This window comes from Spinacia oleracea, chromosome 3 (assembly GCF_020520425.1).
Source record: "Spinacia oleracea cultivar Varoflay chromosome 3, BTI_SOV_V1, whole genome shotgun sequence".
Taxonomy (NCBI): Eukaryota; Viridiplantae; Streptophyta; class Magnoliopsida; order Caryophyllales; family Amaranthaceae; genus Spinacia; species Spinacia oleracea.
The window spans coordinates 30227049-30239378 of record NC_079489.1 but is presented as its reverse complement, the minus strand read 5'-3'; the positions used below and the strand labels follow the sequence as shown (position 1 = coordinate 30239378).

General features: G+C 34.1%; 1 protein-coding gene and 1 non-coding gene across 4 annotated transcripts; both read left to right on the top strand.

Annotated features, from left to right (window-relative positions):
• The first annotated feature begins 5413 nt into the window (after positions 1–5413).
• Positions 5414–12186, top strand: LOC110788804 (exosome complex exonuclease RRP46 homolog). 3 transcript variants are annotated; one of them, XM_056840038.1, is made up of 9 exons: positions 5434–5847; positions 6562–6675; positions 7188–7288; positions 8035–8073; positions 9378–9512; positions 9804–9876; positions 10106–10173; positions 10651–10777; positions 11825–12186. In XM_056840038.1, exons 1-9 carry the CDS (start codon positions 5742–5744, stop codon positions 11938–11940), a joined length of 879 nt encoding a protein of 292 aa, XP_056696016.1. In that variant the 5' UTR covers positions 5434–5741; the 3' UTR covers positions 11941–12186. The 3 variants fall into 3 exon arrangements, with proteins under 3 accessions (XP_021849132.1, XP_056696016.1, XP_021849131.1); XM_021993439.2 differs by having other exon boundaries at positions 5437–5847; positions 9492–9512; XM_021993440.2 differs by lacking the exon at positions 8035–8073 and having other exon boundaries at positions 5414–5847; positions 9492–9512.
• Positions 8047–8109, top strand: LOC130471207 (small nucleolar RNA snoR101). Its single transcript, XR_008931868.1, has one exon. It is a non-coding gene; the product is annotated as a small nucleolar RNA snoR101 (small nucleolar RNA).
• Positions 12187–12330: the final 144 nt, after the last annotated feature.

Genomic DNA, 12330 nt, shown 5'->3' with positions numbered 1-12330 from the left:
CAATTGTTTCAACATTACATAGTCAAGCCCAAACAAATAAGTCATTCAAGCCCATCAAAATGCCATCCTAAATCAGAATTTTAAACCCAAAAGAAAAAGGGAAACAAAAATCTCAACACCACCATCATCAAACATCACGCATCATCATCTTCTTCACCATCATCACCATGTTCATCATCATACATCCATGGAAGCTTCTTGCAAGTTGCAAATCCACTGCTCATCTTCTTCTACGTGTAACCCATCAATCCAAACACCATCACCAACCTTCTCCTCCACAAGAATCACCACCCAAATCATCCAATCAAATTTGATTTTCAATTTGATTTCTCACACCATTTCACCTATAAATAGAGCAAGAATTTACTCAATTCAATTCACAAATCGATTGCAAGCCCATCCTCAAAATTTCAGCAAGTTTAAATTCAAGAAAATTCATTTAAAAATCAAATTAAAAACTCCCTGCTTTTACAACCACCGACCACCGCCGGCCACCTGAAGGCGGCCTCGCGCCGGCGTCTAGCCACCTCGCCGCCCTCCTGCTCGTCGTCCTCCCTCCTCTTCCCGTCGCCCACTCCTCCCTCTGTCTTCGTTCCTCTTTCGCGGCCCCCTTCTCTCCCCTCCCTTCTCGCTGCAGCCCACCGGAAACCACCACCACCAAAAACCCGCGGCCACCTCCCTCCTTGCCACCTGCAAAACCGACGCCACCCCAGCCCAAGCTGCGCACCAACCTCACGCAACTCCCCCTTCCCCTCCTCCTTTCCTCGTGCCTTTTCTCTGTAAACAAGACCAACATATGGTCTTTAAAAACAAAATAGTAAATTTAAAGGACCCAAGTTCATATTCCCTTGACCCATTAAAGAGTAAGTTGGCCCATTCTCATTTTCTAAAGCCTTATTTATTTATTGCTATATTTTTTGCTATTCTATTTTTATTTTGGTTTTCGTTTCTATTTAGATTATAACGTTTTAATTATTTTTCTGTGTTTTGAAGTTACTTTAATTATTTAATAAAGTCGTTGTTATTGAAATATAAATTTTAACGATATTATTATTATTATTATTATTATTGTTATTATTATTGTTATTATTATTATTATTATTATTATTATTATTATTATTATTAAGAATATAACGTTTATTAATTTATAACTTTGAAAATTAAGAATATAAAAGTACTTCTATTAATTATTTTATAATTAACGTTTTTCGAAAAGTTAAAAGATAAATTTATTTTATAAGTCGTTTTTTTAATTCAATCGAGTTACTAATATTAATTATTTAATAAACAAGAAGAGGTCCTTGGAGCTCAAGAAGAACGGCCCATCGAAAGTAAGGAAAACGAGTGCTAATAGAGGTTGAGGTAACATCTATTGCTAACACCCACAATCCCCTTCGCAAATGCGTTTATAGAAATGATTTATGAATTTGAGAAATGCTTTATGATTTACAACCATGTTTATGATATGATTCTTGTTTGGATTGTGGGATTCTCTTTTGATTTCAATTATGATTTTACGAGTGATTTTAATGAGCTTTACGAAGCATGATTTATGATTACGAATTGATTATTCTGTCAACCCATGAATAAGTAATGAAACATGATAACGAAAAGCGAAAGACAAGGTTCTGGCAGTATTTGATCTGTTCTGTTCTGTTCTGATTCTGATTCTGATTCTGATTCTGATTATGGTCGTGCACGTACCCTCGTACCCCGCTACCCCATAATGGGTAACGTCTGTTTCTGTCTGATTATGATGGTACGATCTGGTGGGAGACGTCCTACATTCTGTTCATACTCGCCAGTAACCATGAATGAATGTTTTTAATAATATAATGGAAAACTATTATATTTCATCTTATTGTTTATCTTGAATTGCAAAAGATTTTATGAAATGATTTGCAAAAAGGTTTTACAATATTCTACTCTCCTTCTGTTTGCATATAAAATGAATTGAAATGAATTTACGTTGTTAGGGTAGTTGTTACTGGGCCTCGGCTCATGATTTTGCTTTTGGTTTTAGGTACCGAAGAGGACAACGGGATGGATTAGTGGTGAGGACGTATCCGTTAAAGCAAGGTTATTTAAGTTGAATAAATAAACTTAGTAGTTAATTATGTACTAAAACTCTAGCTTTAATTCTAAGAATTATTACGGTTTGTATTATGACAATTTAGTTAATATCACGAGTCTTTTGTTTCATTAATATTAGTTTACTTTAATATTGAATTATGCGCCTTGTATCTCTCAATAGAGAGGTACGGCATGTGACGCACCGACTAAATTAGGATTCCGCTGCTAATTATAGATTAATTAACTTAATAAAATTGATTAGAAGTCGGGGCGTTACAAATCCTATTTCCGAAAATTAAACACCCCTAATATGTAGTATATGTTCTACGTTTTATTACCCTTGATAAATTGGGATACAAAAATGATAGAAGGCTATCCTAATTTCAATGTATTTTTCCTTTAAAAAAAAGAGTTGACAAGTTGGATACTCGATACTATACACAATACATGTTCTACATTTTATTTGAATAAAAAATGACATGCAAATGTATATGAGAACTTTTATCTTGTTCCCAACTACATTTATAGTTAGTACGTTGTACTCAACATCCATTTTTTTTCTTCTTATTGATCGGTTGTACTAAATCGTAAATAAACAAAACCGATAAAGTTAATACAAAAAAAAAAACACTTGGTACATGTACCCAGCTCTAAATATACATCGTACTTAGTGGCAAGATTATTAACTAAGGAGTATGAGTTGAGTGAGTACCTAAAATATATGCAGTGAAGTGTTTAGATTAAAGTGGCAATAAGACTATTGCGGTATTGCCCTTAATAAAGATAGTTGACAAATTAGTTAAAAAAAATTAGGATAATTAGTTAAATGAATAATTGGTACATGGAGTTACTGTGCGTGTCCTCCAAATATCAAATTACTGATTATTTGCTTCTAAATAAATCAACAACTCTATGGCTTCACCCCACCTCATCAAAATAAAGAAAGACCATAATCCATGCAAGACCTGAGGCATATTTTAATTTTGAGCTTAACAATAAAATATTTCATTGGAAACAGAAACAACCAAACATACTTATTTAAAAAAGAAATTAAGATAATTAGTCAAAATGAATAATTGGTACATGAAGGGAATTACGGTTCATAAGGAATAGTAACAAATCTTCAAAGTGCGAAGATGTAGTAAAAACTAGTATAGGACCCGTGCGATGCACGATTTACAAATTTTAACTTTAAGTGCGAAGTTAAATTAGTTTAGAAAAAAAAGTGGATTTTTCATTCTCATTTACACCCGTCACCCATAATTTCTTGTTAGGTATGAAAATCAATTAACATCCTATACTATCTCAATTTTTTTATCGTGTTACCCGTACCCATTTGGTTACATGCCTTATTAGTCTTTATTAGAGATGGACAATGAGTCGGGTCTGACCTAGCCTATCCTGACACAGCCCATAGTGGGTTACGTGGGTCGGACCCACTTACGACTCATGACACAATGTGTCATGGGTTGAGTTTTTTCAACACAACCCATTTCCCCATCGAACTCGACACAGCCCACCACGGCACATCCGACCCATCCAACCCAATACCAACCCACCCAATACATGAACTCAACCCACCGAACCATTTCTAATTTAAACTATTTTGTATGTTTAAAATGCTAAAAAAAAAATAATCTAATTTTATTGTTTAAATATACATTAACCACATTTATGTGAGTATGTGAATAACATATATTAATTCATTTAAATTCATATAAAATTTTGTAACTTTTTAAACCTTAAAAAATCGCCTAAACCCGCCTAACCCACATCAGTTCGTAGAACTCGTCTAAACCCACCAGACCTACCTAATACACCTGACCCATCGGAGTCACATTTGGCCTAAACCTGTGGTAACCCACCAAATCCATCGGACCCACTCGACACGCACAACCCACCTAATTAAGTATTTATGAAAAAAGAAACTACATTGGCTAAAACTCAAAACCAAACCCACCACGTCACCATGGAGAATATTATTTTATCTGTATAAATGTTCATCACTTATATATCAAACCACTACTTATTCACGTCTAAACATGGTGGAGATAGATGAATGTCCATTAAATCTGTTCCACCGATTTTTTTATTTTTATTATGATTTAACATATTTATATGGAGATATCGTAGATAATAATGTCATGCAATTGAGAATAATATTTCTCAAAAAGTCATAATATCTTAGATATTAGTTACTTTATTTGGATATAGTGTTCGTATTTTATTGATATGTTTCCATTGTATACTTCGTAAAAGGGTAATAATAAAAATTAAAACAACCATTAACAAATTATTACTAACAGCTTATTGTTATATTGTCAAATCGGTTGTTGAGTATTCCACGATTTTGGTCAATATGAATAACATAGTAGCGCTCAAAAGAATGAAGAGTAGTATATGCTAAAATGCTTTCATTCCTTGATAGACAAAAATTGTTTTCATTCCTTGATTATATTATATAGGGAAGGTAAACTAATTTTAATTTATCGCAAACTTGCATTAAAATTTAATTGTTTTTCTATAGTAGTACATTTTATCAAATATAAAAACAATTAAAGTTTAAGATTCATATCTTGTGTACTCTTACATAAATTATTCCCTCTAAGAAATTACTATGCAATACGGAGTACATATTATTAGTAACAATTATATGATGCTTGTTTATAATTCTTGTTTTAAACACATGTATAGATATTCAGTTCCATTCTATAAAGACGTGAGAATGTAAATATAATTGTATAATGGATTAAATAAGTATGTATATATGTTAGTAATGTTGTCAATGATGTTATTGTGTATAAAGATATTGCATAGAATTGTATTCCATAATAAAATATTCGTGATATATTTTTTAAGAAAAATATACATGATAGGATACAATTTTATTAGGTAGTACTCCATTTTATAGATCGATTTGCAATTGTTTGGGTGGTGGTCTTACATTGGGAAGAGTTTGAGAATTGTTTCTTTAAATTGTAGAGAATAATTTCATAAACCGTACGTTGAAAACATACTTCGTAATATGATATTGAACTATAAGCTAAAACATATTTCGCAATATGATAATGAACTGAAATATATATTCCGTATAATTGATTTGTTTGCCGGAAAATATTTTTAGAATGTATATTATCAACAGAATCTTTAGGATTTGTAATCAAAATAAAGAATACACTTCCTTAATAAAATATTCTAATTCCCTAAAAAGAAATTAATTAATTTTTTTAATTAAATAAAGAGGCAAATCAATGAGTGACACTTGTCATCACCACATTGATTTCCTCTCTTTTAGTATATTATATATAGAATATAGATAGATATAGATAGATGGATAGACCCGAAATCGGGTGATCCAACAAAAAGCGGGTAAAGCGGTGCCGCCATTCGCCCGTCTGGCCTCTATTTCTGCCGTTCTGAAAGTTGTCCCAAATCCAACCGGTTGGAAACACACTATAAACCCTAGCTAAAACCCTTAATCAGTAACTCCGCAATCTCTCTCCTCCACTAAAGCTCTGCAACTAACTCTTGATTTCGTTGAATACTACCATTCCAATTCGCATCATCAATCTTTCGATTATCATCTTGCTAGAAATTTGGTAGAATCAAAGGCAAATTAGCAGAAGTGTCGGAAATCGAAGAAGAAAAAAGTGAGAAAAGACAATAAAATGGAGGTTGATAGGGAGGATGGGCGTACGGCAACAATGTTGAGACCTTTGGCTTGTTCTAGAAGTGTCCTTAATCGTGCTCACGGCTCTGCTAGTTGGTCCCAAGGTAGTTTCTTCATTTTATATTTGGTTATTTGAGTCTGGTTTTCTGTTTTTGATTAATTTTTTGATTGACGTTGTTGGGTTAATGAGCTATTTTACGTCACTCCTTCATAATAGTTAGGTTGATAGTGTAATGTGACTAATTCCAGATTTCCAGACCAAGTCTTTGATTATGAAAGAACCTTTTCATTACTTGCAATTAATATTGCTTTTGATGGCTGAGCTTATTTTGTTGGGTTTTACTTTCAAAGTAATGTTTCCTCCATTTTTTTTTTGAATTTGTGTCCATTGTAACTGTTCTTTACTCGCAATTAATATTGCTTGAGCTCGTGCATCGTACTTGCTATGTGAATACAAGGTTGTTTTCCAAGAGTACGTATTTTCCCTTTTGGATTTTCTATTGTGTAGAAAGGATCAATATTTAAGCCCCCACATGAATTCGAAGTGCTGGACATGGTTTTCGCTTTGTAAAGTAGACAAATCGCTGAGTCTGGATATTGCAATGGTTCTCCAGGTTGCCTGAGTTATTATATTCTGGATGATGCTTTTTGATGTGGTTGCATCGGGGAAATTTTTGTAATTCCGCAGTTAGGGACTAGAACTTGAAAATTTTGTGAACCGCAGTTATGGATGAAAACTTATGAAGGTGGGTTCACCAATCATTTTGTGTAATCATCTTGTTGTGATGTTAATATTGCATTTCTGTTTTTTTTTATAGGGGATACCAAAGTGTTAGCTGCAGTTTTCGGACCAAAGGCTGGGACTAAGAAAACCGAAAATCCGGAGAAGGCTTCAATTGAAGTTATTTGGAAGCCCAAAACTGGACAAATTGGTAAGGTTAGCTTAGTCGTGCAATACATCCATGCTCTCCCTGTTATGTTTTCCATCTTGAATAATCTGATTAGCTAATGTTAGTCAGTTAGTGTGGACTATGCAGACATGAAATCCGTGAGCATATGCATCATTGCATCAACGTTCGTGATTTTTTTTTTGCAGTCTGTACTAATTAATACTTTCAACCCTTTTGCAAAATTTAACTATTGAAGAATACCTAGGGAAGTAAAACATCTGAATATGTGCTATGCTTCCAAAATTGTGGTTATAAGGGTTATGATTTATTCGTACATGATTTTTATTTAGGATAATCCTATGTGTAGGAGGATATTTTTATTTTATTTTTTATAATGTAGAAATCTTATCTGATTTCCAATGAATATTTCATAGTTTGTTCTTGTTGATATTCATGAACACACATCTTCAAATTGATCTACTGATTCTCCTTAGTCTTGAATCTTGATATCAGGATTCACCGATTCAGTCATCTAACAACTATTTATTAATTAGGGAAATTGGAGAGGGAGTATGAGATGATATTGAAGAGAACATTACAAAGCATCTGTATATTGACTATCAATCCAAATACAACCACCTCAGTAATTATCCAGGTATGGTTTTAGTGTCTACTTGTTTGCGTTGGTTCTGGATGCCATTATTGATGTAAATACTTTACACAAACTCTTTTGGGCTCAAATTGATTCCGTTCTTGCTACTCCTAGAATCTGATATTGCTTTGACTGATGTACGACTGTTTGCCTGATTTAGAGTGATATTTTGTTGCACTGATTCTGGCTTTTGTGATCTTGTTCGCTTTACCAAGTGTTTTAGCTGTTTTGGTAGGGCGCATGTTGAAAAGAAATTGAACTATTAGCCCTGTTTTTCTGAATGCTATGTTCCATTTTTATTCTTGACCGCCCTCTGCTTTTATTTTTTTTGGTAAATAAGTAAGTAATTCCTCCTTAATTTTAATTGGTTATCGCTAACTTATGCTAAGATTTTCCTGTACATTTTCTCTTGTGGTTGTAGTGATTACATTTTCTACTCAGCCCGTTGATCCTTCAGAGTTGTAATTTGAATACCTTGTATAATCTGAATATACATGTTTGCATTAAATAGCTTGAACGACAGACTTTTTTCTTTGTTGTTATAAAATGTCTTCCTCATAGCTATAGTCAACTATCTTCTCCATCCAAAAGGAGGGAGGGTGATAATATACGAGGAGCCTTCTTAAGTTGCATAGAGAAAGAAATTTAGGAATAGTCGTAAAAAATGCTTTCTTGCATATTTTTCTTTGTCTTCTAATTTTTTTTTAAATTTTTTTGGTGAACATCCTATAAATATTTGGCATCTGCAGAAGGCATATGATGCTTTACACTTGATCTCTGAATTTCAGGTAAGTATTGTTGAAAAATTCAAGGTAACTGATGCCAGTTTCTTTGCAGATTCCAATTTTTTTTTTAAAATTCTTTTTGTTAAGATAAAATAACAAGGTCCAGTTTTACATTTCAATAAGTGGCAGAGGGGCAACATGGATGGATTTTATCCAGGAAGGGTGTGGGGTGTTAAATATGCATTCTGACATAAAATGTTTTCGGCCAACGAAAGTGTCTTCATTATTAAAGTCCCCATGGATCTTGCAAGTATATGACACCAACAAACCTTCAGATACATTATTGTTATACTTTCAAGTTCCTAGAATAAGAGCAGTAAAAAAGATTTTGACAAATTCCTTGGTCTCTACTTCACCCCTGGAAAGTCGTTTCACTATTTCCTGTTTGTGAAAATATTTTTCATGTTCTGGGCTAATACATAACAACTTTATCAAATTTCCAGAGGAAAAAGCATTTAGTACTTCTGGTTGGTTAACTTTTCAAGGGAAGTTGTATCTGTTATAGGGGAGATCTTGCTAGTTGCTATAATTGTTTAAGTCCTAGTCTATTTGTGGATTTTCTCTAAAGAGTACTTGGTGAAGTTTTGGAATTGATGCTGGTTCTAAATTTTTCAAAGAGAAATACTCTTTTACTCTTTCCATCGCATAATGATTTTTCCAATGAACTTTACAGAAATAGTAATTACAATTAATGAGTTAGTAGCATGTTAGGATAAGAAGAATGATGAAAGATGATTGGATGAATATGCATTTCTTAACCAAACAGATCAAGAAAATAGGATATATCTAACATTAATGACACAAAGGAGGACAATCATTGTGACACTCAGGGACTTAACACTGTTGGTTAAACATTTGGAGTTTTTGAATTAGTTTATGGGGATTATAATTGTTGCTCTCACTCCCTTAAGCCTGTTTCGCTTTTATTTTTGGCGTGTATTCGTGGATGCTAGGCAGGGCAATCTTAATGATGAAATCTCTTTGCGTGTAAACGCCTTGTTATATGTTATTTAGTATATCAGGTGCAGTTGCTCAATTTAAAAAGTGATAGAAGTAACTGATACAGTTCATTACATTTATTTTGTGATGTTCTGATTACCCCTTCTCATGTTTGTTAATTTAATGTTGATTACCCCTACTCTATTTGAAGCTGAAACCTCATCTAAACTACCTCCACTTCTCATACCTCTCACCAATGTTCTAGAAAATAAGAAAATTTGAAGAGTTCAGGATTTATCCTATTGTATTTGATGGAGCTAGCAATATATGTACTGGTTTCTCAAACTGGACTTCTCTTTTATAACAAGCCGCCGTCTGCACCCAGCATTTCAATGCAACTCCTCTCACATCCCCACTCCCCTGCCCTGGTGCAACATTTGAGAAAAAGCTGTTGTAAATTTATTTTGTGTGTTTATTTGCAGGTTGTCAACGATGATGGTGCTGTATCCTGTTGTTAATCTACATACGTAGTCTCTTGTTGTACAAATTGATAGTCTAAGCTTTTCGTCAACTTTGTTATTCTTCTGTCTTTAACTATGATTATTCTTTTCTCGGTTTTCTCCCAAACTCCCTGTCTGCTGAGAGGCCATCAGGCCAATGCTGAGAGAGAACTTGAGTAAAGTAACCCTTTGAACTTGATTTTGGTTAAATACCTAGCTTGCTTTAGTCCGTAAATCAAGATCCAATTGCTAGGTCCTGTTTCATGAAAATTTCCTTGACTGAAGCTGCACCAGCTTCTTCCTTGTGCAATTAATGCTGCTTGTGCTGCACTTGTTGATGCTGGAATATCTCTGAAGCATCTTGCTGGTATGCTATTTTTCTTCTCCCTCAGTTGGAAAAATTGTTCGGAATATTTCAAGTTTTGAAGTCTTGTCTAGATGGAAACATCTGGTAGTAACTTGGTATTTTTGTTAAAGCGTCGAGCTACTTTATAGAGGTGTTTTAAACGTCAAGACGTGTTATTATGTTCAGATATCATAGTTCTTTGTACTATTTTATTTTTGTTGTAACATTACTATCATTTTCTGTTGTTCAGTTGCAATATGCTGCTGCTTGGCTGAAACAGGATGTGTTATATTGGATCCTACAAAACAAGAAGAGCAGGTAACTGACTGTCTGACTCCCTTGCTTAAGTCATTAAAAAAATTCTGCAGAATTGAGTAGCTGATGTGCGCCTCATTGCATGCGCTTCATTGCACCTCAGTGCACCTCTTTGAAATCTCCTCACCTAAGAAAATAAAGGCCCTTCACCCCTTATCGCCCCACGGTTCACTGCCTAGGTGCTCCTCAGGCTAATGATAAATGATAAATGTTAAATGTTGAATACTTCTCAATATGTTAAAAGTTAAAAAATGGATGAAGGAAAAATTAAAGATTTTTTTTTCCAGAATTAGAGTTAGACCACAGCTGCTTAGCCCTTTGGGGCCCGCCTACTCCCCAATCTAGAGTGTATCTACTTCTTTGTATTTGTTATTATTCTTCTTTCTGGGACGCGAAGAGGAGAAGAGAGGGGATTTTTGTTGCAAAATCATGAAGGAAACATCTACATCTAACTGTCTAAGTATATTTGTCTGCTGGCAGAAAATGAAGGCATTTGTGTATTTGGTGTTCCCAAATTCTGTGCTATCAGTTCAAGTTTCAGTCCCTACAAATGCCGAGCCAATGGAGCATGGAATTATCACATCTGTTACTCATGGAGCAATGTCAGGTACGTGGCATTGGCCTCTCTCTTTGTGTCACAGCCATTTACATGCACACATACACATATCAATTTGCGTCTCAGTGAACTAACTGTATTGCTTGTTAATTGTTATTATAAGCATCATGGAGTAGGTAGATATTTCCTTTTAAATTGAGGTGTTGAATAGCCTGTAAGTCTTGGAAACGTGAGACACAATGAACTTTGAAATGGACATGATTGGCTGTGCCGCCACAATTTTCCTTTCATCAATGCAATTTCGTCGCTACTTTTCGAATGGACATGATTGGGCTTGGTTATATGTGAACAATCACCTGTGTGGTTTTTCATTCAGAATAATTTCCGTTGTCTAGTTGTTTAACTAAGAGCAAATCGCTTACTATAGGGTTCCATGCATTTTGGAGTTATTAGCTACATTGGACTTTTGGTATAAACTTTGACCTTGATTCTATTACTATGTGTTAGTAAAAAATACTATCAAAAACGAAATTATGAAAGCATTTTACTCGTGTATAGATAAAAATAAGATGAGTTGCACATTAAAGTCTAGAATTCTTTTGTTTTTTTTACCAAGCTTGGATTGGTCAAGTGGGAAGTTCCATAGCACCCTCTCCTGGAATCAAGTTCCACGAGTGATGGACGGACTACATCCTGAGATAGGATGCATGACCTGAGGATTTTATTTGTACCTTCTAAGCTCTCAGATCGGGTTTAAAGCTATTGTCTTCCTAAATTTGGATCTCTTTATTCTACGGAGTATTTCTTTTTTTAGCATTGGATAAATGTAATATAAACTTTCCTTGTAGTTATGTTAGCTTTGTAATTTTTTTAGTCTGATTGTCTTTGTATAGTTCTATTGCTGAAACATGAAAGATTAGGATGATAGGATCTTAACTAAATGTATGGATATGCTGGATGGTATAAAATCTAGAATTCCTAGGTATTTTTGTATGTTTTGTGGTATATTTGATTTTATGTTTGTTGCTATGTGAATATACTTGGTACCTTCATCTACACCGCTTGTGATTTTATTTGATCTATAATTTTATCTTGCAGTTGAGGACTATTTCTATTGTCTCAAGAGTGGACGAGCTGCAACAGCAAAACTCTCTAATTTTCTAAGAAGCCGTCTGCAAAATCGACTTCCAAGTGATTTGCTCGCGGACACCTGATATTTGGCGAGTTGAACTGTATGATTTCAGTCGTTAGGAGATGAATTAACTTTCACAATGTTTATCCTTCTCATTGTATGTACATCATGTGGTATGAACTGTGCGTTTTCTTATATTTAGAGTCACTATTAAAATGTTGCTGCAATTTCTGCAGGTAATTTACTGTCACTGTCTTTGTTGATTAATTCATATTTATGGGTTATCAGGTGACATTAAGTTTATTTACCGCACAAATCTTATGTGTTCCTTGTGCGTGCACATTAAATTAAAGTATCTGGTATGATTGACTGCAATTGCTTACAAGTTGTAATTCTTCATCAATCTAGATGTTGGTTGGTGTTTTGAAATTAAGTAATGGCCTGTTTGGAAACCTAGAGTTAATTTGAAATT

Bases quoted from the DNA above. Each gene is read 5' to 3' on its own strand.
- LOC110788804 (XM_056840038.1), top strand. From the start codon at position 5,742: ATGGAGGTTGATAGGGAGGATGGGCGTACGGCAACAATGTTGAGACCT. The intron at 6,676-7,187 runs GTAAGGTTAGCT...TTTATTAATTAG, and splicing joins GCCCAAAACTGGACAAATTG to GGAAATTGGAGAGGGAGTAT. The intron at 9,877-10,105 runs GTATGCTATTTT...TCTGTTGTTCAG, and splicing joins ATCTCTGAAGCATCTTGCTG to TTGCAATATGCTGCTGCTTG.